This window comes from Hypanus sabinus, chromosome 13 (assembly GCF_030144855.1).
Source record: "Hypanus sabinus isolate sHypSab1 chromosome 13, sHypSab1.hap1, whole genome shotgun sequence".
Lineage (NCBI taxonomy): Eukaryota > Metazoa > Chordata > Chondrichthyes > Myliobatiformes > Dasyatidae > Hypanus > Hypanus sabinus.
This window is the reverse complement of record NC_082718.1, coordinates 80,174,030-80,200,730: the sequence shown is the minus strand read 5'-3', so window position 1 is coordinate 80,200,730 and position 26,701 is coordinate 80,174,030. Positions and strand designations below refer to the sequence as shown.

The 26,701-nt window shown below is 39.7% G+C and overlaps 1 protein-coding gene across 1 annotated transcript in view; it reads left to right on the top strand.

The window, feature by feature from the left end:
- Positions 1-2,374: 2,374 nt before the first annotated feature.
- pole (polymerase (DNA directed), epsilon) overlaps positions 2,375-26,701 on the top strand; it is a 146,518-nt gene continuing 122,191 nt past the window's right edge. The window contains exons 1-12 of the mRNA XM_059988023.1: positions 2,375-2,460; positions 4,624-4,759; positions 5,708-5,788; positions 7,191-7,235; positions 7,626-7,718; positions 7,819-7,973; positions 12,728-12,866; positions 13,551-13,631; positions 14,306-14,413; positions 15,559-15,669; positions 15,899-15,984; positions 21,432-21,551. Coding sequence (XP_059844006.1) covers positions 2,396-2,460; positions 4,624-4,759; positions 5,708-5,788; positions 7,191-7,235; positions 7,626-7,718; positions 7,819-7,973; positions 12,728-12,866; positions 13,551-13,631; positions 14,306-14,413; positions 15,559-15,669; positions 15,899-15,984; positions 21,432-21,551 — 1,220 coding nt within the window. The 5' untranslated portion in view covers positions 2,375-2,395. The remainder of the gene's footprint in view (positions 2,461-4,623; positions 4,760-5,707; positions 5,789-7,190; positions 7,236-7,625; positions 7,719-7,818; positions 7,974-12,727; positions 12,867-13,550; positions 13,632-14,305; positions 14,414-15,558; positions 15,670-15,898; positions 15,985-21,431; positions 21,552-26,701) is intronic.

The window sequence follows — 26,701 nt, the reverse complement described above, 5'->3', positions numbered from 1 at the left end:
AGGTGGAAAATTACTGCAGTTACGTTCCCACCCTGAAACTAACAAACTGTCCAAGTGTCAGTGTGACCCCAGTTCGCAATGTCCCTTCAGCTTCATGTGGACTGAGTCCCCTTTGTTCTTCTCAATTCCTCTACTTAACTGTTTCTTTTCCCCTCATCTGTCGACACCTGTCTAATATCTCACACCTATGAGTTCTCCTTTGCTCTTCTTCTGGCAGAAGTACAGAGGGTCAGGTAGGGATTCACAATAAATCCACTTCTATATGTGTTTTAACTTTATGGTGTTCAGTGACTTTGAACAAATCCTTATATATGCTTTTATATGCAGCCTGCTGCATACGGTTGTGATATAGTGGCCTGCAGCACATTTTTCCGATCTATGCATAAACCTTTAAATCAACCGCTTAATTGTACAATATTAGCTGCAATAATCAATACATTTTAATTGGCTCAGGCCTTCAACTGAGCATGTTCTAAACTTAAGAGTGTTTCTCATTAATAGTACACTAATGTGTGTAAATGTCACTTTTCATGATGGAATAGTTTGTAGTTGTGCCAATATTGGTAATAATACCTTGATTTTTAATCCTCAGTATAAACTTGTCAATATTTGATTTTGTCTCTAATACTGGCACATGTGGTATTTAAACTGATTTCCTCACATTTCTCATCTATCTCAAAATGTGTGTATTTCCCTTCTGTGGTTCTCTTTAAAAAGATTGTCCCTCTTTTTGAACCTTGCTTTGCCATTATCTCAGTTCACTGCATACTGTCTGTCTCATCTAAGTTATTTGCCTGGAAAAAAAATCCATCCTTTTAAAATATGAATTGAAAGGCTTCCATGCTTTGCTTAGCGTAAAAGATCCCAGAAATACCTAGTCTGGGACTATTTCCTGCTCTGCACAGTAAGGAAGTTAGCCTTTTATTTGTAATCAGCTTCATGTGAATTTCATTTAGTCAATAAAGTGGATCTGAATGTAACTTTATGTCTGCATTCCTCCAGTAACTTTGCATGTTCTTTCACCGGAACCTATCTACCTTTCTTAAAATATTAATAGATTCTTGTTCCACTGCCCTTTGTAAAAGAGATTTTCAAAGGCTTCCAATTTCACTTCCTCTCTTTAATGTGTATATCCAGCAATTTCTTAAATGGGTAATCTCTTAGCTTTTAAAAAGTAGTCTGGACATTTGGTTCCAGATTTTCCCATGTGAGAAAACATCCTATCTACGTAAATTCCATCAAGACTCCTCAAATCAATTAATAGTTACCATTGGAATATTTTGACAACTGATGGGGAAAATTACTCAAACCAGAAAAATTAGTAGATTTTGAGAACTGATTTGCTAGGTTAACCTTTCAACTAAGCAAGAAAGTGCGGGAAATGTGAAATTAAAATAGTAAGTTTGTATGCTAAATATATTTAATTAATTATTAAGTGACAGACAATTATTAAATGATTGCTGGGTGGAGGACGAGCGCTTACTTTTGTATATCATGGAAAGGAAAATCAGAAAATAAAGGTGAAATTGCAGGTAATTTACAGCAGAGCAGGCAATATTTGATGGGAAATTAGGGGAAAAAAGAATCAACATTCTGATTCCATAACCTTTCAGCAAAACTCAGATTGATTTATTACTTTTGATTTGTGGTCCAAACAAAGAAGCTGTTTGTCAGTGGGCTACTGTATGTAGGTAAACAGAAAACAAATCGCAGGTGTTATAAATTGATTATAAAATGACAAATTCTGTAAATACAGAGCCGATTTCCTCATCAACTTTAATCACAAAGGTAATTGAAGCATTGACTCTTTCTCTCCAGGCGCTGCTTGACCTGCTAAGTACTGTATCCTCAGCATTCTGGGTAAAAATTTGCTTTAGCAATATCTGAACACACAATTGGCCACATGGCTTGTTTGTTTTTGTTGTAAATCTATGGTTGAGTATCTCTTGTCTCTTAAATAGATATGGACTGCCTTTGTCCAATATCAAAGTCTGTGCTTGAAATAACATGGATTTCATCGGTAAAGGAATATGTGCAAAACATCAAAAGACAGATATCACAGAAACAGTCACGTTATCATTACTAAATCAAATTATTACAGTCAAGATCCATGAATGGGTCAATGCACAATATAAAAAATGAGGGGGAAAAGGTCAGACGGAATCATATTGGCTCCCCCCTCCCCCGAGTTCTGGTTCACTCGCTCATTTACTCGGACAATTACGGTACAGTGTTGGTGCAATCACTGTGGGTGTCTTGCTTCCATCCAATGAGAAGCGTCCCCAGGGCAGACCAATCGCCGTGCGATCACGGCGTTGCGGAAGAATCGTCTCGCGAGAGTCGGCGGAGCGCGCCAATCTTCTGTTTGTGACCGAGGGCTGGAGGGTGCCTTGTCATGGTGTTACAGAACAGCGGCAAACTGAGACCGGAGCGTGCCCACGGCGCCGACAGCAATTACTCGTAAGTCTCACAGTGGTCGGTATTTAACAAGTCTCTCGGTGGTGCGTCGCCTCTAGATTCTGAACATTCGGGCAATGGCATCGGGAGGATGGAAGTCTGGTCAGAAAACCCAGGTCGCAGTGGAATTGCTAGAGGGTGAATGCAATCGTGACCCTGCGCGGTGATTGTCTGTGTCCCTGCCGGGATCTACGACAGGTGGATTCTCGGTGGTAAACAATTGATCAATCGCTCCCTTCCACTGGCATCCCCTGCTTCCTCCAGCCTCCGGTCCCACTTTTTGTTGACTGCACACTTCCCTGAAATTAGTTGCAAACAAATTGCCCAGTGTCCGAGAGAAAGTATTTCCACGAGGAATAATGAAACATAGTTCACATTTCCTCTATAGTTCTGTGCAGTGATAATTTGGGAAACTTTTGATAGATTGAAATGTAGTTGTCTGCAGAACCAGAATCAGTTTATTGTCACTGACATTAGTAATGAAATTAGTTTTGTGTCAGTATTACGGTGCAGGCATAATAAATTACTGTAAACTACAATCAAAATGTGAAAATCGGGCTAGTGGGCTCATGGACTTTTCAAAATTTTGATGGCAGAACTTATAAAACGTATCCTGTTTGAAAACGCACATGTACAGAACCCAATGGAATTTTTAAAGAAAAATCGGTGAACTGATAAGCTTTTTGAACTTTACTCAATGTTGAAGCGTTAAACCATTTTTACTTATGGCTACAGAAATGTGTATTGGTTTATTACAAAGTATGGACAGAGATTTAGATCTCTATTTAAGAGGTTGGAGTGTGCAGTGAAAATACAGAGCGTATACCAGTAAATTGCCACAAAGTAACCAGTGACCAATATGGTGTTGATTGAGAATTAAAATAGAGAGACCAGGAGATGCGATGTTTTCATCCAGTGAGAATTAGCTTTTTATCTGATCTCCAGCACCTCTGTCAATATCCTTTTAGTGTTAACCTACTTAACGTACACAGTATATGATATTGTAAAGTTATCCCCATTGCAAGATAAACCACGTATGCCAGCCCATCATGCTTTATCATCTCTCTGTAAAAACTGTCCATCTAATTGTATTTACTTTGCCTTAAGCATTGGTCTTTAATTTTTAAACTTTAATGATCTAATGTGATTCTTAATTTGTTAACTATAATTTAATGCTTTCAATATCCTCTGGAACAATGGCTTTATCAATCGTTCCAAGCCACAACAATTATGTTTGTAAAAAGATTTGTGTTTGTTCTTTTGACAAATTAACTTACATCTGTGTTCTGTAGTTACCATTTCAACTGATAGTGGAAGCATTTCCTACTGTACATCAATGTTGTGTAATGCTGACCACCCATTCCACTTAACCATTTTTTGCTATGAGGAGAAAAATCTTAATTTCTCTTCAGCATACTGAAGCTCTTTGTCCCAGGTATTAAGCACTCTTCCCAGTGCTTAGGCATCTTTTCTAAAACACAATGCCCTGATTTTGGAAAATATTTACCACCTGCTGCGTTTCTCCAGCTTCTTGTACCTGTTGCATTTACCAGAATAGGTTGACCACTGATCTTATTAAGGTTCACTACAACTATTTGTACATCTTGAGTTGTAAAGTCCATTAATTTCTCCTGGGAGGTTCAAAATTTGTGAATATGATTCTCTAGATTTTATGGGCTTATAACTAGTTTTTATCCATTTTTGCAAATAAAAATCCACATTTTTCTCTGGTCTCATTCACTGATCTCCCATTCCAACCTCCTTTTCTTTCCCTTTTTTCATGTTTAAATGACCCTTTTTGCCTCCCTACTGATTACTGTACACAAAATGCTGAAATTCAGTCAGACAGCTTTTGTATACAGAAAATCTAAATTCTAAATTAAAGTTTCAAGCTAAATGAGCTTGCATCATTTGCTGATATGATTTAGTGCATCTTCCTTAACTTAAATCTTGTAGGATACTGATATTTATCTGAGGGCCTTTCATAATCTTGTGGCATCCCAAAATGCTCTTCAGCCAATGAAGAACTAAAATGCAGGATCCAAGTCAGATCTTTAAATATTGCCTTGATTGAAATGGAAAATGATAGCAACTACTTTTTTGTGATAGGCAATGAATGGCCAATAACAGATAATATTATCATTCCTCTGTGTTTTTGTTCTCCAGCGATGATGGTTCCTCCCTTCCTGCACTCAAGCGCCTGGAGCGCAGTCAGTGGACAGATGAGATGGATGCACGTTTTGGGTTTGAACGCCTCAAAGATCCAGGAGAGAAAACAGGCTGGCTGATCAACATGCACCCAGTTGGTTACCTATTTAAATTTAGTTACTTATATGAGAAATAATTGCCACCCATAACCTTGGGCTTTTTGATAGTGGACATGTGACTAATACAAGCAGTATAGTTACTTTTAATAACTAAGTAATATCAATGGCCATAGAAGGAGCAATGTAACTTTTCAGAATCAGGTTAATTATCACCTAATTTGTTAACTTAGCAACAACAGAACAATGCAATAGAAAGAAAAGTAAATCAATTAAAGGATGTGTCTATGTGTGTGTATTAAAAGATTAAAAATAGTGTAAAACATGATTATTTTATATATATAATTTATATTTTAAAAGTGAGGTAATGTTCATGAGTTCAATGTCCATTTAAGAATTGTATGGCTGAGCGAAGAAACTGTTCCTGAATTGCAGAGTGTGTGCTTTCAGGCGGTAACAATGAGAAAAGGGCATGTCCTGGGTGTTGGGAGTCCTTAATAATGCATGTCACCTTTCTGAGGCACTGCTCCTTAAAGATGTCTTGGATACTATGGAGGCTAGTGCCCAAGATGGAGCTAATTAATTTTACAACTTTCTGTAGCTTCTTTTGGTCCAGTGCAGTAGCCCCACCACCCATACCAAACGATGATGCAGCCAGTCAGAATGCTCTCCACGGTTCATCTGTAGAAGTTTTTGAGTGTTTTAGGTGACAAACTAAATCTCTTCAAATTCCTAATGAAATACAGGTGCTGTCTTGCCTTCTTTATAACTGCAACAATATGTTGCAACCAGGTTGGGTCCTCAGAGATCTTGATACCCAGAAACTTGAAACAGCTCGCTCTCCACTTCTGATTCCTCAATGAGGACTGGTTCGTGTTCCCTTGTCTTATCCTTCCTAAAGACTTTTGTTCATTATCATGAAATTAGTATATCAAAAACAAAATCTTCCTGTTTATCAAGCCAACAGTATGCATTTTGGTTTGCAGGCTGAAATCCTAAATGAAGACAAGAGAATGATCAGTGTTGTGGATTATTATTTTGTTGAGGAGGATGGAAGCAGATTTAAGGTTTGTAACAATATTTGGAAAGGCACTTACATCTTCTGTCCCATGATTGTGTACAGATACACAATAAGGTATTTGTAACTCTGTCCGATGAATTATGGTGTGGAAGCTGATCTTCTGGCCTGATTGTAATCAACATCTTCTATCAGGAGGTGTGTAACCTTCAGTGTAACTTTTATTAAAGTGTGATGAGATTTCTGCCTCCACTGCCCTTTCCAGCAGAATTGCAAACCCTACCATTCTTTCAGTGACTTTTTTTTCCTCGTTCCTTCTCCAACGCTGTCACTTACTTTAAACTACATAATTCCAAATACATTTTACCTGTAGTCTAACTAATGCTGTGTAGTGCTAGCATAAGCTCCAGTCTCTTGTATACTGCGCCTCAAATTCCAAATTACACTGTTTTTGATTACCCTGAAAACCCTCAGTAATATGATTATATTAGTTGTGTGTGTGCAAGCCTAATTATATTTCAATGATTTTATATCTGTTAAGGTATTTGTTCACTATTTTGCAGCTTTAACCGTGCAATTCAACATATTTAGTTGGAAGTAAGTTAACTGTATAAGATTTGGATAGCACAAGAAGTACATCACAACATCCTTCCAGTTCATTCTACTGTTCATTGAAATTACGGCTGGTCTTCCTATTGGCTTTGTTACTTATTAAACATATAGCTTATTAAACATATAGTTTCTATCTAGTTGTTAATCTAGATTTATTAGTATGAACTGATTGTATCTGTGATTCTAACTGGCATACTATGAATCTGATTGTGCTGTAGTAGTTACTACAATGAAAGTATTAGCAATTTCTGATATCATAGTGGATGTTTCAACATGAAATGCTAATTACAATTTATCCGATAAAGACATTAAAAAAACATAAATAGTGAAAGTCAGATATAAAACAAAAATTTCTAGAAATACTCAATAGATCATTTATGGAGAAACTCCACTAGTTACAATTTTGGTTCACTGACTTTCCAGCAGAATGCTTATTGACTTGCTGTGTGTTTCCAGCACTTTCCATTTTTCTTGTCCCATGTTTGACAACCCCCACCAAAATCCTGTGTCCTGCAGTCTCTATCTCAATAACTTTTATTCTTCTCAACTTTACTGTTCATTATCTCTATGGCCTGTTCATGGTATTGGGGGCCTCACAATGGTTAAACTTGCAGCATATAGGCTATAAAATGCATAGAATGTACAGTTTCTTTCTTGAGTAAGTTAACATGGTTTTCTTTTTTGGAGATTTTATTCACTAGGAATATACTTTTTTTTATATACTTTTGACTAATTTTGACATTGAAGTATCACAGGAAACTCCATTTAGAAACAGTGACCCTTGTTTTATGTTTTGACATCATGCCAATTGTTAGTTTATTATCATTTTCTCTTTCTAGGTTGCTCTGCCTTTCCAACCTTACTTCTATGTTGCCACGAAAAAGGTATGTCAAAAATCATTTCGAAACCTAGACGAAAGATGAAAATAATCCTGATTTGTCTCTCACAAGTTTATTATTTGTGTTTATTCAGTCCAAATGCTTAGGTGATTCTTTTAAATATGCTTTATTTAATGTTTTAGGAATGCAACTCAAATGCTTCTTGCAGAATACTAGTTGAGAATAGACTGCTAATATGTTTGGACAATATGTTTTTTAAAAAAAAGAAAACCTTTACCTTCCTAATTATTATTTAGGACAATCACTACCTTCATTGAGAGTAATGTAATTATTTTAAAAGGATTTGAAAACAAAAGAATGAAATAAATGGTAATAATAAGTAATAATAGAATAAGTCATGAGAAAGTAACGTGGAAATTTCTTTTAATAAAACAGGGCTGTGAGCGAGAGGTTTCGTCGTTCTTGTCTAAGAAATTTCAGGGAAAAATAAGTAAAATAACAACTGTTCCAAAAGAGGATTTGGATTTGGTAAGTTGTGCTGTTACAGCTTTCTTGTTTTTAAATTTCTACCTCTTAAAAACAATGTTTGGGTGGTGTAGTATTACTATTAAATATGTTTGTTCTGCAGCCTAACCATCTAGTTGGTTTGAAGAGACTCTACATTAAGCTTGCCTTTAACACAGTTGATGAACTAATAAAAGTTCGGAAAGAAATTTTTCCAGCAGTGAGGAAAAACAAAGAAAAGGAGAAATCAAATGATGCCTACACGGTTATGTTAGCAAGGTAATTCCATAATTTATGGTCTTTTGTGTTCTTTTCTACATGAAAATGCTGCTGTTGTTAGCGTCCCACAACCTGCAGTTTTGCAGTACATAATGCTTGTGATATTTGTAAGACCTTATAATGGAATATGCCAAAATTGGCAGTTAACTATCAACATGTTAAGTGTTTTGTATACAAGTGACAACTGCTTCAGTTCTTGGTTGCTTGATTCTTGTGTTATCTTAAGAAAAGATAATTTTTTTGGCTGCTACTATAAAAGAATATTTAATTTTGAATAAAAATATACAAAACTGAGCAACATTAAAGTTTGGTAAATAGCTACTCGAGCTTTAATGTGTTCTATAGATTCTGGACTTATTAGATTGGATGGTAGCAAGGAGAGAGAAAGTGAATAGTGACGCCTATTTATCTTAATGTCAGATAGTGGATAAATGCTAGGATGTGCATGAAAGAATGTAATAAATATTAGGATTGAGCAGATTCAAAGTGGATTTATACAACACACATCAGGTTTGAATCATCTGCTGATGTTCTTTGATTTGACTGGACAACTGAGCGAATAGATTAGGAGGAGCTGATGACATGATATTTTTATATTCTTAGAAGGATTTTGATGAATTCCTGTATAGGAGGTTGGTTAGCAAGGATCAAGTACAGGAAACTGAGAGTATTGGCGTGTGTTGAGAATTGGTTGTCAAAGTAAAAAATGGGAATAAATAATTATTCTCAGGTGGCAGAGTGTGATGAGTTCAGAATTGCAAGATTCAGTGCCTGGGCTCCAATTCTTCGTTATCTATCCAAATGGTTTTGCTGAGGGGACCAAAGGGTTATGGATAAGCTGAATGAGATGGAATATCATGTATAAAAGGTGACACCATCCATGTTGGTGCAAATCACAGAAAATCAGAGTGCAGTGGATTCCAGTTAATTGGGACCTGTACATTTTGGCCTAATTAGGCTGTTGCCCTAGTTAGTTCAATGGAAATAGTTAAAAGGTATAAAAATAGACTATCATTTTACTGAGTAACCATTTATGTATTTAAATGAAATACAGAACAAATTAGAACAGTACCAATAATTTTTACAGTACTATAAAAACTGTATTAGTTCCTAATAGTTATTCATTTGCTGTGTTGAAGTGGTGGAATCATTTCATTTCCACTCTAGGCAATTTCTGGCATCTTGAAACCTGAATGCTTGAAACTGCAGTGAGCTAAACAGTTCTGAATTGTCTTACTGCTTATCTATTGCCAAATACCAGTTACAAAAATCACTGATTTTTATTTTGTGGCAGCAGTGCAAGGCATAAAAATTGCAATGAATTACAGAAGTAAATAAATAGCGTAAATGAGAAATTGTGAGTTAGTTTTCATGGACCATTCAGAAATCTGATACTGGGCGCTGTTCCTAAAACATTGAGTGTGTGGCTTCAGGTTCCTGTACCTCCTCCCCATTGAAAGTAATGGAAAGAGGGCATGGCCCGAACATTGAGGATCGTGAGTGATGGATGCTGTGTTCTTGAGGCATAGCCTTTTGAAGATGTCCTCTATGGTAGGGAGGATTTTGCTTGTGATGGAGCTGGCTGACTCTATAACTCTCCTGTGGGCTGTTTTGATCCTGTGCATTAGAGCTCTGTACCAGGTGATGATACAACTAGTCAGAGTCAGAATGCTCTCCATGGCACATCTGTAGAAATTTGCTAAGAGTCTTTGGTGACATACCAAATCTCCTGAAGCCTCTAATGAAGTATAGCCACTAGTATGCCTCCTTCATGATTGCATCAATGTGCTGGGCCCAGGATAGATCATTTGAAACGTTGGTGCCTCAGAACTTGAAACTACTCATCTTTTCTATCACTGAGCCTTCAATGAGGACTGCTGTGTGTTCTCCTGACTTCCAGTTCTTAATGTTCGCTGTCAGTTGCTTGGTTTTGCTGATGCTGAGTGACAGCTTGCTGTAGTGACATCTCTGAACTAGCTGATCTTTCTCGCTCCTGTTGCCATCTGAGATGCTGCCAACAATGATGTCATCTGCAAATTTATAGATGGCTTTTGTGCTGTGCCTAGTAGAGCAGAAGACACAAGTAACTGAAAACTAGTGGAGATACAGACAACATTTGGGAGGGCAATTGACATGGCTGCCTTTATGCTGAAAGGAATTAACATGAAAGGAACTTGTATTTCAATTGATTATGCATTAGTGAAATGGAATATGATATATGGAGGAAATTTTCCCTGCTTGAGATATCTACAACTGGGGGCACAACTTGAGAACTAGTGGGAGGCCATTTAGGTTTCAAAAAAAGAAGTTGCTCTTCACTTTGAGGATGCTGAATCTTTGGAATTCTGTGTCTTGCAGGATGTGATGCCTCAGTCATTTTGAAGACATCAAAATGAAATCAAATTTTGCCAAAGCTGATAGGTTTCTGGGCAATATAGGGTATTAGTGCTGATGGAGAGGAATGTCCTTATGTGCAAAATCCTGTAAATGGTACCAAATGGTACCAGTTCACCTACCAGCCCCGACTAGGAGTTGAGAATGCCATCATCTACCTGCTGAACCATGTCTACGCCCACCTGGACAAGTCAGGGAGCATTGGGAGGGTCATTTTTTTGACTTCTCCAGTGTGTTCAACACCATCCGCCCTGCTCTGCTGGGTGAGAAGCTGACAGTGATGCAGGTGGATGCTTCCCTGGTGTCATGGATTATTGATTACCTGACTGGCAGACCACAGTACGTTCACTTGCAACACTGTGTGTCAGACAGAGTGGTCAGCAGCACAGGGGCTCCACAGGGGACTGCCCTGTCTCCCTTTCTCTTCACCATCTACACCTCGGACTTCAACTACAACACCGAGTCTTGCCATCTTCAGAAGTTTTCTGATGACTCTGCCATAGTTGGATGCAGCAGCAAGGCAGATGAGGCTGAGTACAGGGCTACGGTGGGAAACTTTGTCACATGGTGCGAGCAGAATCATCTGCAGCTTAATGTGAAAAAGACTAAGGAGCTGATGGTGGACCTGAGGAGGGCTAAGACACCGGTGACCCCTGTTTCCATCCAGGGGGTCAGTGTGGACATGGTGGAGGATTACAAATACCTGGGGATACGAATGGACAATAAACTGGACTGGTCAAAGAACACTGAGGCTGTCTACAAGAAGGGTCAGAGCCCGTCTACTTCCTGAGGAGACTGATGTCCTTTAACATCTGAGGATATTCTACCAGTCTGTGGTGGCCAGTGCTATCATGTTTGCTGTTGTGTGCTGGGGCAGCAGGCTGAGGATAGCGGACATCAACAGAATCAACAAAACTCATTCGTAAGGCCAGTGATGATGTGGGGATGGAACTGGACTCTCTGACGGTGGTGTCTGAAAAGAGGATGCTGTCCAAGTTGCATGCCATCTTGGACAATGTTTCCTATCCACTCCATAATGTACCGGTTAGGCACAGGAGTACATTCAGCCTAAGACTCATTCCACCGAGATGCAACACTGAGCATCATAGGAAGTCATTCCTGCCTATGGCCATCAAACTTTACAACTCCTCCCTCAGAGCGTCAGACACAATAGGCTGGTCCTGGACTTATTTCCACTTGGCATAATTTACCTATTATTATTTAATTATTTCTGGTTTTATATTGCTATATTTCTACACTATTCTTGGTTGGTGCAACTGTAACGAAACCCAATTTCCCTCAGGATCAATAAAGTATGTCTGTCTGTCTGTCTGTCAAATGGCCCATTCTTGCTCCTGTGTTTTTGAATTCAGTTCTTAAGGAAAACATTGATTGGTTTGTGTAAAGGCCAGTTGGAAGATATAGTTATATATAGTTGAGCACATGATATGAGGAGAAGAACGGACAGAATGTGAATGAGTATAAACAAAAATTTAAAAAAAAAGAGTAACACTTTCCTTAAAATATTGACTGGGCAATTGTTAAGCCAGCTTCTAAAACAGTCCAACCTACCTTGTTGGAATGAACATCATAGTCTAAGCTGACCGATAATCAGTGTAAGAATTGTGAAACTGGCAAGGAATTAATGGGTAAAACTTCTTGCTTATCAATCTTTGGACTATGGAATGTCTTATTTCAAGAAATGGTTGAAACTAATCTGTCTCAAGCTAATGCTTGGTGATGAGTGAAATATTGGGGAATCAGATTTGTTTAGGATTTTTAAAAAGCTGCTTTAAAAATTTTGAAATGAATTGAAACAGTTTTCTTTTGACTGCCAATGTTTGCTAAAGATATTTTAATTTTTAGTTTAAATGTAAAATATCAATTTTACTGCAGTTTGTTCTGTTTTTAAGGGAACTGTGAAGTTGGTGGTAGGAATAGGGAGCTGTTCCAACATTTTAGTATTAAGCAGCTAAACTAGTTTGGAAGGAAGCAAAAGTTTGTTACTTATTAGAGAGGGAAAATAATGAAGCACATATGTGAAGCATTGTTACATCCATAACAATGATTAGTGGTTTCAAAAGCTCATGATTTTTCTTCTCTTGTTTTCTCTCTGAAAAGCCATTCTATCCTGATTTCTAAAATGCCAAAGAGGTTAGGGAACAATGTTTCGCAGTAAAATCAGAAGTCACTGGTGACCAGTACTTAGATAATTTCGGGGATAAATGTTGTGCTTTGTGTGTTGCTCATTAGCAAATTGCTGAAACATTTTATCTAAATGTGTTTTTGTTACTTTATTGTGCAATTTTTTAGAATGCATGTCATTTCTTCATATGTTTGATATCTGTTTCTCATTGTAGTGCCTTGGCTGGAGGAAATGTGACCGAAGAGGAAGAAACATCAAAAAAAATTTCTGATCAGATGGAAAACATTATTGACATTCGAGAATATGATGTACCTTATCATGTCCGGGTATCCATTGATCTGAAGATTCAAGTGGTAAGTATACTGAATGGCCTAATGTATAACAATGGCTAACATACAATAAGACCAATGTTATCTCTATTGTAATGAAAAACTATTAACTCAATCTGAAACCAAACCTGGTTCATGACTGCTCTGAATTTTGTTAAATCCTACCCATTGGTGTATTCCCAAATCTTGTGCCATCTGCAATCAAGTAGTTAGCTGGTTATCTGTTCCTACTTTTCTGATCCTTCAGTTTGAGTAGCCAGGATTTGTATGAAAGGATATCTGTATCTGAAGCTCCATGTGGCTTGGAAATTTTCTGAACAGATATTTAAGATTAAGGCTGTAGTAGCCTTTCACTTCTTAATTCTAGATTATCTGGGATAGGATTCTGTTGTTAAACTTACTCCACTGTTGACTTATTTGAAATAATATCCCTGGCTATTAGAAGTGGCTTAAAGTTGTCAAGTTGTGTTCAAGTAGAGAGATTGTACTGTAACTTAGCCTGTTCTCTCCTGTTTCAATTCATCACTTTTATTTTGAAATTATTGCTTGCTTTTATTTTCTGAACCTTAAAGGAATTTGGAAATAGTGCAGAAAAATGGCTTGATGATTGATTAAGATCTTGAGGAATAATGGAATAGACTTGACCACAAAATCCATGCCTGATCCTATTTCCTATGTTCTTCTGTTCCAATATTATTGTCTTTCTAGGCACATTGGTACAACATTCAAATACGTGGTGGTATTTATCCTCCTGAGATTGTGCGTAGGGATGACTTGGTTGAACGACCAGTAAGTAATGTGAAACTATGCATTAATTTAAATTCTTCTTTTATAATCTGGTTAATTATTTGTATTTAGTAAAACTGCAATTTTTACTAAATAATCTACAAACAAGCTTTCTAGTTTTGTCTTTTTTCACATATAATAGAAGCAAAATCAGGGCTATCATCACTGACATATGTCATGAAATTTGCTTTGTGGGTGCGTTAATGTGCAAAACATAAAAAATGACCATATTACAAAAAATAAATGTGTTAATGTAGTGTTCATGGGTCTATGATTGTTATAGATCCATTGTAAATGCCTTTGACAAATACTGTCAGTAAAGTATTGAATATAGTTAATTCTTAAAGAAACAAGATTCCAGAATTCCAGATTTCGGAGTCCTGACGAAGGGTCTCGGCCCGAAACATCGACAGCGCTTCTCCCTATAGATGCTGCTTGGCCTGCTGTGTTCCACCAGCATTTTGTGTGTGTTGTTGTTTCCAGAATTGGGTTTGATGAGCAAAGTAGATCTTTAATCTGCAACATCTTCAGTGTTATTCCATTTTAGAGGTTTTTTTCTGAAAATTTAATCTAATTGCAAATGATGTATAAGAAGTTAGAGTCTTTATTCATCCTTTATCTTTGGGTAATTTGTTCATTATATGGAATGGATATTTATATTATCTTTTTACTTTCAGGATCCTGTTGTTTTGGCTTTCGACATTGAAACCACAAAACTACCATTAAAATTTCCAGATGCTGAAAACGATCAGATTATGATGATTTCATATATGATTGATGGACAGGTTTGTTTGGGTATTTGAAATTTTAAAAATTTTGAAACTAGATACTGACTTAGAATATCAAAATCACGTTATTGCAATAGTTAGAAAATATTTTTGTACCTTTCTTAAATGTTGATAACAACTCTCAAGTCATGGAAAATAATAATTATTAATGAAATGAAATAAAGGCAGATTAAACCCTGTTTATTAGCATAAATGTTCAATTAAGCCTAGTAAAAATTCGGAAAGATAGAAATCATTCTCTTTGGCCCCGCCTTAGAAATATGACCTCATTATCTATTTCATATATCTTCTTGGTTTATGTCTTTGATTGAATGAAACGATTACATATTTCTGTTTGGTAAGGGTTGAACATCCAACCTCATCCCCTTCGTGATAGGGACAATTTGAATTTCTCTTCAACATTATCCCATGACAGCTTGTCTCTGCTTGTACATTACCACCGCTTCTAGAACCTGATTGTTTCACTGGAGACAGAAAAGACTGCAGATGCTGTAATTCGGAGCAGAAGACAAACTGCTAGAAAAACTCAGCAGGTTCCCTGCATCCTGGCCATCTCTCCTCTACGTAGTCTGCTTGATGCAGGGCCTCAACCGGAAATGTTCACTAATCCTCTGCCTTCACAGATGCTATTTAACCTGCCAATTTCCTCTAGTAGTCGTTGTGTTTTTGCTTTGCTTTCCTGGCTGGATTTCCATCCTCCATTCCTCTAGAGTTGCAGCCTCAGTCAATGAAATTTATTTCACTCGGCCACCATACCTCTCTCTAGTCTTTATGCTTACTAGTGAATATTTTAATCTCTAAGTCTTTTTATCACCACTTCATCGGTACAATTCTGTTAGGTTAGCCACTTCAGTCTTCAATCATAAATCTTGTTATCTCCACCATTGATCTCATATGCACCACTTTAGCTGCTTGGGTCCTATTCTACAATTTACTGTTCTCTATTCTCTTTGTAAAATCATTTTTAAAGTTCACTTTGACCAAAATTTTAAGAACCTCTCCTGTAAATATTTTCATGACATCTATTAAAATGTTGAAGTGTTTATCTACCAGGATAAGCACATACTGAATCTTATTAACTACATTGCACCTATGTAAGCTTTCAGCTACTCTAAAAATTGTATTTATTTTTGTATTTTCAGGGTTATTTGATTACAAACAGGGAAATTGTATCTGAAGACATTGAGGATTTTGAGTTTACACCAAAGCCAGAATACGAGGGTCCTTTTTGTGTGTTTAATGAGCCAGATGAGGTGGGGAAATCTGTTTAACTGATGATTTATTAATATGTGATTTTGAGTGTTAATGTTGAATAATTTAATTCTTTTCACTAGTTCAGCTGTACAATATGATACCATTTGAGAATGGCCTCTTAGTTCAATGGAACAGGTTTTTGTTTCATCACTATGCAGAATTCCTGTGCTTATTACTATAAATTTGTCATTATTATTATTATCATTTTTTACTTTCTATTTTGTATAGGCGAGCTTAATCCGGAGATGGTTCGAGCACATCCAGGAAACTAAGCCTAACATATTTGTAACGTATAATGGAGACTCTTTTGATTGGTGAGTTTTCTTTGTGGTTCATTATGCATTGACTGAGGCTGCAACTCTAGATTCTGAAACAAGTGATTTTTCAAATATGCTTACTCATTTAATGTCAGTGGGCTTTCCAGTATTCTTTACCTTAATTTTACCTCACCTTACCTGTCAGGAAGCAGCCTGGTCTAGGGAAGTGCCTGGTGTGAAAAGTGCTCGTCTTTGGCTGGAGAGAGTTTGGCAGTTGAATAGTGCAATCAAGAATTGATTAGCAGTTGATTGGCAACCAAGATTTGAATAGCTCAGACTCAGCAGAAAACAGCTGATTGGGCAATTGAGGTCAGGCGACCTTGCAGCTTGCAAAGCTCAAGCAAATAAAAAGAGGGAGAGCTCTAGCGGAGCGGCCTGTTGGGAAGTGGCCTGGTCTAGGGAGGTGCCTGGCGTGAAAAGTGCTAGTCTTCGGCGAGGAGACTACGCCAGGCACAATTGCAGAGGGTGAAGACATGACTGCTAAGCTGATTCAGTGTGCTACGTGCATGATGTGGGAGGTCAGGGACACTGATGGTGCCCCCAGCTGCTACAGCTGTGGAAAGTGTGTCCAGATTCAGCTTCTGAAGGAGCATGTTGCAGCACTGAAGAAAGAACTGGATGACCTCAGGTTTATCCGCGAAAATGAGGGTTTTCTGGACAGGACCTACAGTGAGGTTGTTACACTGAGGATACTGGAAGAGAGAAAGGGGGCGACGATGAGGAAGGAAAGGATGCTTGAAGTACAGGAGACCCCAGGGGATGTACCTCTTGTAAACAGGTTCACCTTCTTGAAAGCTGTCAGGACAGAAGATACTGCCAGTCTGAGAGGCGGACAGGTCTGCGAGCCGAAAATTGGTGCAGAAGCAGAGCCGAGGAGTCAGACATCAGGAAGAGCCGTGGTAGTAGGGGACTCCAAAGTAAGAGGTACGGAAAGGGGTTTCTGCGGCAACAGGCGAGATTTAAGGATGGTGTGTTGCCTCCCTGGTGCTAGGATCCAGGACATTAAGGACCGATTGCAGGGAATCTTCAAGGGTGAAGGTGAACAGCCGGAAGTGGTAGTGCATGTTGACACAAATGACATCGGGAAGAAGAGGAAGGACATTCTGCAGTGGGACTTTAGAGAACTCAGAAGAAGGCTGAAAAGCAGAAGTTCCAGGGTGGTTACCTCCGGTTTGCTTCCAGTTCCTCATGCTGGAGAGGACAGGAACAGGGAGATAATGGATCTGAATGTGTGGCTGAGGAACTGGTGCAGGAAGCAAGGATTTACATTCTTGGACCACTGGGATCTGTTTCAGGGTAGGGATGAATTGTACAAAAGGGACGGGTTGCACCTTAATAGGCGGGGGACCAGCACTCTGGCAGACAGGTTTGCCACTGCAACACGGATGTGTTTAAACTAAGTCGTGGGGGAGAGGGGATGAACTGGAAATATAAGGATGGAGTTAAAGGGAAAGTGAAAATAAGAAAAGTTAAAAAGGACAACAGAATCAATGAAGTAGAAAGCTCAAGAAGAGATCATACAGTATGGCCAAGTGAAATAGGAATTGATATGAAAGGAGAGGGGAGTACCGAATTTAAAAGTATTATATATGAATGCACGAAGTATAAGAAATAAAGTAGATGAGCTTGAGGCTCAGTTGGAAATTGGCAAGTACGATGCTGTGGGAATAACAGAGACATGGCTTCAAGTGGACAGGGCCTGGGAAATGAATATTCAAGGATATACATCTTATCGAAAGGACAGACTAACTGGCAGAGGGGGTGGGGTGGCTCTGTTGATGAGGAATGATATTCAGTCCCTCACGAGGGGGGACATAGAACCTGGGGATGTAGAGTCAGTATGGATAGAACTGAGAAATTCTAAGGGTAGAAAGACCCTAATGGGAGTTATCTACAGGCCCCCAAACAGCGGTCTGGATGTAGGGTGTAAGTTAAATGAAGTTAAAATTGGCATGTCGCAAAGGTAATGATACAGTTGTCATGGGGGATTTCAACATGCATGTAGACTGGGAGAATCAGAATGGTACTGGACCCCAAGAAAGGGAGTTTGTGGAGTGCCTCCGAGATGGATTCTTAGAACAGCTTGTACTGGAGCCTACCAGGGGGAAGGCAATTCTAGATTTAGTATTGTGCAATGAACTGGATTTGATCAGGGACCTCGAGGTAAAGGAACCATTAGGAGGTAGTGATCATAATATGATATGTTTTAACCTACAATTTGAGAAGAAGAAGGGAAAATCGGATGTGTCAGTATTACAGTTGAACTAAGGGAACTATGGAGCTGAGGGAAGAGCTGGCCAAAGTTCAATGGAACAATACCCTAGCACGGAAGACAGTGGAACAAAAATGGCAGGTATTTCTGGGAATAATACAGAAGGTGCAGGATCGGTTCATTCCAAAGAGGAAGAAAGATCCTAAGGGGAGTAAGGGGCGGCTGTGGCTGACGAGGGAAGTAAAGGGCAGTATAAAAATACAAGAGAAGAAGTATAACATAGCAAAGAACCGGAGGACTGGGAAGCTTTTAAAGAGCAACAGAAGATAACAAAAAAGGCAATACACCAAGAAAAAATGAGGTGCGAAGGTAAACTAGCCAAGAATATAAAGGAGGATAGTAAAAGCTTCTTTAGGTATGTGAATAGCAAAAAAATAGTTAAGACCAAAATTGGGCAATTGAAGACAGAAACGGGTGAATTTATTATGGGGAACAAGGAAATGGCAGATGAATTGAACAGGTACTTTGGATCTGTCTTCACTAGGGAAGACACAAACAATCTCCCAGATGTAATAGTGGCCAAAGGAACTAGGGTAAAGGATGAACTGAAGGAAATCTATATTAGGCAAGAAATGGTATTCGATAGACTTGAGTCTGAAGGCTGATAAGTCCCTGGGACCTGATGGTCTGCATCCCAGGGTACTTAAAGAGGTGGCTCTAGAAATCGTGGACGCATTGGTAATCATTTTCCAATGTTCTATAGATTCAGGAACAGTTCCTGCTGACTGGAGGGTGGCTAATGTTGTTCCACTTTTCAAGAAAGGAGGGAGAGAGAAAACAGGGAATTATAGACCGGTTAGCCTGTCGTCAGTGGTGGGAAAGATGCTGGAGTCAATTATAAAAGAGGAAATTACGTCACATTTGGATAGCAGTAGAAAGATCAGTCCGAGTCCGCATGGATTTATGAAGGGAAAATCATGCTTGACTAATCTTCTGGAGTTTTTTGAGGATGTAACTATGAAAATGGACAAGGGAGAGACAGTGGATGTAGTGTACCTGGACTTCCAGAAAGCTTTTGATAAAGTCCCACATAGGAGATTAGTGGGCAAAATTAGGGCACATGGTATTGGGGGCAGAGTACTGACATGGATTGAAAATTGGCTGGCTGACAGGAAACAGAGTAGTGATTAACGGGTCCCTTTCAGAATGGCAGGCTGTGACCAGTGGGGTACTGCAAGGTTTGGTGCTTGGACCGCAGCTTTTTACAATATACATTAATGATTTAGATGAAGGGATTAAAAGCAACATTAGCAAGTTTGCTGATGACACAAAGCTGGGAGGCAGTGTGAAATGTCAGGAGGATGTTAAATGAATGCAGGGTGACTTGGACAGGTTGGGTGAGTGGGCAAATGTATGGCAGATGCAGTTTAATGTGTTTAAATGTGAGGTTATCCACTTTGGTGGCAAGAACAGGAAGGCAGATTACTATCTAAATGGAGTCAAGTTAGGAGAAGGGGAAGTACAATGAGATCTAGGTGTTCTTGTACATCAGTCATTGAAAGTAAGCATGCAGGTACAGCAGGCAGTGAAGAAAGCTAATGGCATGCTGGCTTTTATAACAAAAGAAATTGAGTATAGGAGTAAAGAGGTCCTTCTGCAGCTGTACAGGGCCCTGGTGAGACCCCACCTGGAGTATTGTGTGCAGTTTTGGTCTCCAAATTTGAGGAAGGACATTCTTGCTATTGAGGGAGTGCAGCGTAGGTTCACAAGGTTAATTCCCGGAATGGTGGGACTGTCATATGTTGAAAGATTGGAGCGACTGGGCTCGTATACACTGGAATTTAGAAGGATGAGAGGGAATCTGATTGAAACATAAGACTATTAAGGGATTGGACACACTGGAGACAGGAAACATGTTCCCAATGTTGGGGGGAGTCCAGAACTAGAGGCCACAGTTTAAGAATAAGGGGTAGGCCATTTAGAACAGAGATGCGGAAAAACTTTTTCACCCAGAGAGTGGTGGATATGTGGAATGCTCTGCCCCAGCAGGCAGTGGAGGCCAAATCTCTGGATGCATTCAAGAGAGAGTTAGATAGAGCTCTTATAGATAGCGGGGTCAAGGGATATGGGAAGAGGGCAGAAACGGGGTACTGATTGTGTATGATCAGCCATGATCACAGTGAATGGCGGTGCTGGCTAGAAGGGCCGAATGGCCTACTCCTGCACCTATTGTCTATTAATAGATACGGATAGTCTCTTGTACCTAGATTTTGAGTTACTTTGAAGATTCTAATTTGTTGTACCAATCACCACTTTAATGCACTGGAATGAAATTTAAGAAGCAAATTGCACTGAAAAAATACATGTGGAGATTTCCAGATATTTTTGGATAATTTTGGGTCACACAGAGGAGAGGTTAATACTCTGTGACACAGTGGTGTCAAGATAACAACTTCTCAATTAGTGTCCAAAAAGGAAAAGAGCTGATTATGGATTACAGGAGGAATGGAGACAAGCTTGCCCTGATCAACATCAATGGGACTGCAGTTGAAAGGGTGAGTAGTTTCAAGTTCCTCGGTATACACATCATCGAAGATCTCCCCTGGACTGCAATAAAAGCACAACAGCGTCTCTTCCTCCTCAGGCGATTGAAGAAATTCAGCAGGAGCCCCCAAATCCTCAAGACTTTCTACAGGGCACTATTGAGAGTATCCTGACTGGCTGTATCACTGCCTGGTACAGGAACTGCACCAACTTTGATTGTTGGGCACTGCAGAGAGTGGTACCGATAGCCCAGCGCAACTGTGGATGTGAACTTCCCTCCATATAGGACACTTACAGCAACAGGTGCATAAAGAAGGCCTGCAAGATCATTGGGGACACCTGTTACTCAAACCATAAGCTGCTTCTGTCCAGCAAACAGTACCACAGCATTAAAGCCAGGACCAACAGACTTATAAGTTCACATGTCAGTACATTGTATTGGAGTTATAATGCAAAGATTTTTACTCCCTCACATTGTGGGATGGATGTAAGATTTAAATACATTCAATTCAATTCATAGTAATTGTTTCTCCGCATGTCCAGCACCGTCACAACATTGCACTGTCTTTTATCTTCCTTCCTGCAGTACCTTTTTTTGTCACTAGATGTCAGAATTGTATCAGTGATGTTATTTTGCACTGGGGAGAGGAAAAGTGGCTTCAGAATTGTAATTTGGTTTATTTTCCAGGCCATTTGTGGAGACACGAGCAGCGGTGCATGGTTTGAACATGTACAGAGAGATTGGCTTTCAGAAGGACAGTCAGGGAGAGTTCAAAGCCAGTCAGAGCATTCACATGGACTGCTACAGGTACAAAATGTTGGGATTGAAAGGTTGATTAAGTTCAGCTTTATTATGGTAGCTATTGTCAACAGTTAATATACACATAGAAAATATTTCTATGCCTTGAACTTTTAGTTTGCAAGCTTTTTTTTTCAACTTGCTTCCGGGTACTCATTCCTTCTACGTTAACTTTCGTCTGAGTTTGAGGAAGCTAATCTGATTTTGTGAGCAGTGACTCCATCATTCCATTACTATTAAAATTTTGACTGATCTGAATCTTGCACAGATCTTTGCAATAGTCTCTACAGAAGGAAGATAGCACTCCAATTATACATAAAGACATAAATTAAACAACCTATGAAATACATTGTTGATTTCTGAAACAAGAATAAAATGCTGGAGCCACACAGCAACTGTGGGCAGGGGTGGGGGGGGGGGAAGAAACAATGAATGTATTTGATTGAAATCTGATCTGATAAACTGCAAAAATCCCCTTCAATAAGGGAGATGATCTCACTCATTAAAATATTAAGCAGTGTCCATGGAAGACTAAAAGGCCCAATTCTGAAAAAATAGTCAAGGTTTCCATTCCTTTCAAGATAGAATCTGAGGGAACCTTTAACATCAGAATGTACAAGTGATTACATGTTGCATTTCCCAAGAAATGCCATCCACACGACTATACATTGAAGAAAGCCACAACCAAGCTAAGAGACAGGAGCCCAAGATGACATCATGTTACTCAGATTGTAGTGAAAGGCCTTCTTTGAAAACTGGGAAGAATATAATTTTATTCCACATAGAGCCACAGAACATTACAGCACAGAACCAGGCCTTTTGGCCCTTCTTGGCTGTGCCAAACCATTTTTCTGCCTAGTCCCACTGACCTGCACCTGGGCCATATCCCTCCAAACCCCTCTCATCCATATACCTGTCCAAGTCTTTCTTAAATGTCAAAAGTGAGCCCGCATTCACCACTTCATCTAGCAGCTCATTCCACACTCCCACCACTCTCTGCATGAAGAAGCCCCCCTAATGTTCCCTTTAAACTTTTCCCCCTTCACCCTTAACCCATGACCTCTGGTTTTTTTCTCCCCTGGTCTCAGTGGAAAAAGCCTGCTTGCATTCACTCTATCTATACCCATCATAATTTTATACACCTCTATCAAATCACCCCTCGTTCTCCTACGCTCCAGAGAATAAAGTCGTAACCTATTCAACCTTTCTCTGTAACTCAGTTTCTCAAGTCCCAGCAACATCCTTGTAAACCTTCTCTGCATTTTTTCAACCTTATTAATATCCTTCCTGTAATTAGATGACCAAGACTGCACACAATATTCCAAATTCGGTCTCACCAATGTCTTATACAACCTCACCATTACATTCCAACTCTTATACTCAATACTTTGATTTAAAAAGGCCAACGTACCAAAAGCTCTCTTTACGACCCTATCTACTTGTGATGCCACTTTTAGGGAATTGTGTATCTGTATTCCCAGATCCCTCTGTTCTAGTGCACTCCTCAGTGTCCTGGAGTACATTCAGCCAGAGACTCATTCCATCAAGATGCAACACTGAGCATCATAGGAAGTCATTCCTGCCTGTGGCCATCAAACTGTACAACTCCTCCCTCGGAGTGTCAGACACTCTGAGCCAATAGGCTGGTCCTGGACTTATTTCTACTTGGCATAATTTACTTATTATTATCATCATTATTATTATTTAATTATTTATGGTTTTATGTTGCTGTATTTCTACACTATTCTTGGTTGGTGCGACTCTAACGAAACCCAGTTTCCCTCGGGATCAATAAAGTATGCCTGTCTGTCTGTCTACCATTTATTTACCTTGCATGTTCTACCTTGGCTTGACCTTCTGAAGTGCAATACCTCACACTTGTCTGCATTAAACTCTATCTGCCATTTTTCAGCCCATTCCTCCAACTGGTCCAAATCCCTCTGCAAGCTTTGAAAACCTTCCTCACTGTCCACTACACCTCCAATCTTTGTATCATCAGCAAATTTGCTGATCTAGTTTACCACATTATCATCCAGATCATTTATATAGATGACAAATAACAATGGACCCAGCACTGATCCCTGTGGCACACCACTAGTCACAGGCCTCCACTCAGAGAAGCAATCCTCCACTACCACTCTCTGGCTTCTCTCTGTCTTAGACATTGAGCCAATGAGCCAATTTACTACCTCTCCATGTATACCTAGCGACCGAATCTTCCTAACTAACCACCCATGTGGCACCTTGTCAAAGGCCTTACTGAAGTCCATGTATGCAACATCCACTGCCTTCCCTTCATCCACTTTCATGGAAACTTCCTCGAAAAACTCTTAATAGATTGGTTAAACATGACCAACCATGTTCAAAGCCATGCTGACTGTTTCTGACAAGTCCCCATCTATCCAAATACTTGTAGATCCTATCTCTTAGTATTCCTTCCAATAATTTACCTACTACTGATGTCAAACTTACCGGCCTATAATTTCCTGGCTTACTTTTTGAGCCTTTTTTTAAACAACGGAACTACAAGAGCTATCCTCCAATCCTCTGGCACCTGACCCGTGGATATTGACATTTTAAATATTTCTGCCAAGGCCCCTGCAATTTCAACACTAGTCTCCCTCAAGGTCCAAGGGAATACCCTGTCAGGTTCTGGGGATTTATCTACTCTGATTTGCCTCAAGACAGCCTCTTTAATCTGTATAAGTTCCATGACCTCCCTACTTGTTTGCCTTGTTTCCATAGACTCCATTCCAGTTTCCTTAGTAAATACAGATGCAAAAAAACCATTTAAGATCTCCCCCATTTCTTTTGGATCCATACATAGCCGACCACTCTGATCTTCAAGAGGACCAATTTTATCCCTTACTATCCTTTTGCTCTTAGCATACCTGTAGAAGCTGTTAGGATTATCCTTCACCCTGACTGCCAAAGCAACCTCATGTCTTCTTTTAGCCCTCCTGATTTCTTTAAGTATTTTCTTACACTTTTTATACTCCTCAAGCATCTTATTTCCTTCCTGTTGCCTATACATGTTATACATCTCTCTCTTCTTCTTTATCAGAGTTCCAATATCCCTTGAGAACCAAGGTTCCTTATCCTTATTCCACCAGCATTTTGTGTGCATTGTTTGAATTTCCAGCATCTTCAGATTTCCTAGTGTTTGTATCTTATTCATTTTGCCATTAACCCTGACAGGAACACACAAACTTCACTCTAAATTTCTCCTTTGGCCTCCCACTTACCAATCACATCCTTACCAGAGATCCTTTCTCATTTCTTCAAATTTGGCCCTTTTCCAGTTTAGAACTTCAACCCGAGGACCAGATCTATCTTTATCTATGATCAAGCTAAAACTAATGAAGTTATGATCGCTGGAACCAAAGTGTTCCCCTACAGACACTTCTGTCACCTGCCCTAACTCATTTCCTAATAGGAGATCTAATATTGCATCCTCCCTAGTTAGTATATCTATATATTGATATAGAAAACTTTCCTGAACACATTTCACAAACTCTAACCCATGTAGACCTTTAACAGTATGGGAGTCCCAATCAATGTGTGGAAAATTAAAATCCCCTATAATCACAACTTTCTGTCTCCTGCAGTTGTCTGTTATCTCTCTGCAGATTTGCTCTTCCAATTCTCACTGGCTATTGGGTGGTCTATAATTCAACCCTATTAATGTGGTCATACCTTTCCTGTTTCTCAGCACCACCCATATGGCCTCGGTAGACAAGCCCTCTAATCTTTCCTGCCGAAGCACTGCTGTAATATTTTCTCTGACTAGCAAAGCCACCCCCCAACCCTTCATCCGTCTACCTCTATCACATCTGAAACATCGGAACCCTAGAACATTGAGCTGCCAGTCCTGCCCGTCCTGTAGCCAAGTTTCAGTAATGGCTATGATGTCATAATTCCAAGTGTAAATCCAGGCCCTCAGCTTGCCTGCCTTTCCCACAATACTCCTTGCATTGAAATATACACATCTCAGAAGATTATTACCACCATGCACAACCGTACTATTTATGACTTTGCACGAACTACTAACATCATTTATTTTTACCTCCGTTCCACTATCTACTCTGGCACTCTAGTTCCCATCCCCCTGCAAATCTAGTTTAAACCCTCCCCAATAACACTAGCAAGCCTCCCTGCAAGTATATTGGTCCCCTTGTAGTTCAGGTGTAACCCGTCTCTCTTGTATAGGTCCCACCTACCCCAGAAGAGGTCCCAATGATCTAGAAACCTGAAACCCTGCCCCCTACGCCAGTTTCTCAGCCACGTGTTCATCTGCCAGAGCATCCTACTCTTATTCTCACTTGCATGTGGCACAGGCAGCAATCCAGAGATTACTACTCTCGAAGTCCTGTTTTTCAACTTCCTACCAAGCTCTCTGTACTCACTCTTCAGGACCTCCTGACTCTTTCTGCCTATGTCATTGGTACCGATGTGTACCATGACATCTGGCTGCTCACCCTCCCACTTCAGAATGTTGTGCATGCGATCAGAGACATCCCTGACCCTGGCACCCAGGAGACAGCTAACCATCCGGGAGTCTCTGTCATGATCACAGAATCTCCTGTCTGTACCCCTGACTATGAAGTCCCCTTTCACTACTGCTCTCCTCTTCTTCCTCCCTCCCTTCTGCCGGTCAGCACCATACTCAGTGCCAGAAATCCGGCTGCCACAGCTTGTCCCAGGTAAGCCAACCTCCCCCCCCCCCCCCCCAACAGTATCCAAATCAGTATACCTGTTCTGGAGGGGAATGGCCACAGGGGAACCCTGCTCTACCTGCCCTTTCCCCTTCCCTTGCCTGATGGTAACCCAATTACCTGTGCCCTGTTCCTTAGGTGTATCTACCTCCTGGAAGCCACTATCTATAAACTGCTCAGTCTCCCGAATGATCCAAAGGTCATCCAGCTCCTGCTCCAGTTCCCTAATGTGGTCTGTGAGGAGCTGCAGCTGGATGCGCTTCTTGCAGGTATCGTTGTCAGGGACACCGGAGGTCTCCCAGACTTCCCACATCCTGCAAGAGGAGCATTCCAACATCCTGCCTGGCATACTCTCTAGTCTGAACAAAAAAAAGAAGCAAAACAGAAACTTACCGGAACCTACCCTCACCTCTGCCTGTTTCTCACTGATTGAGCCAAAGCCGT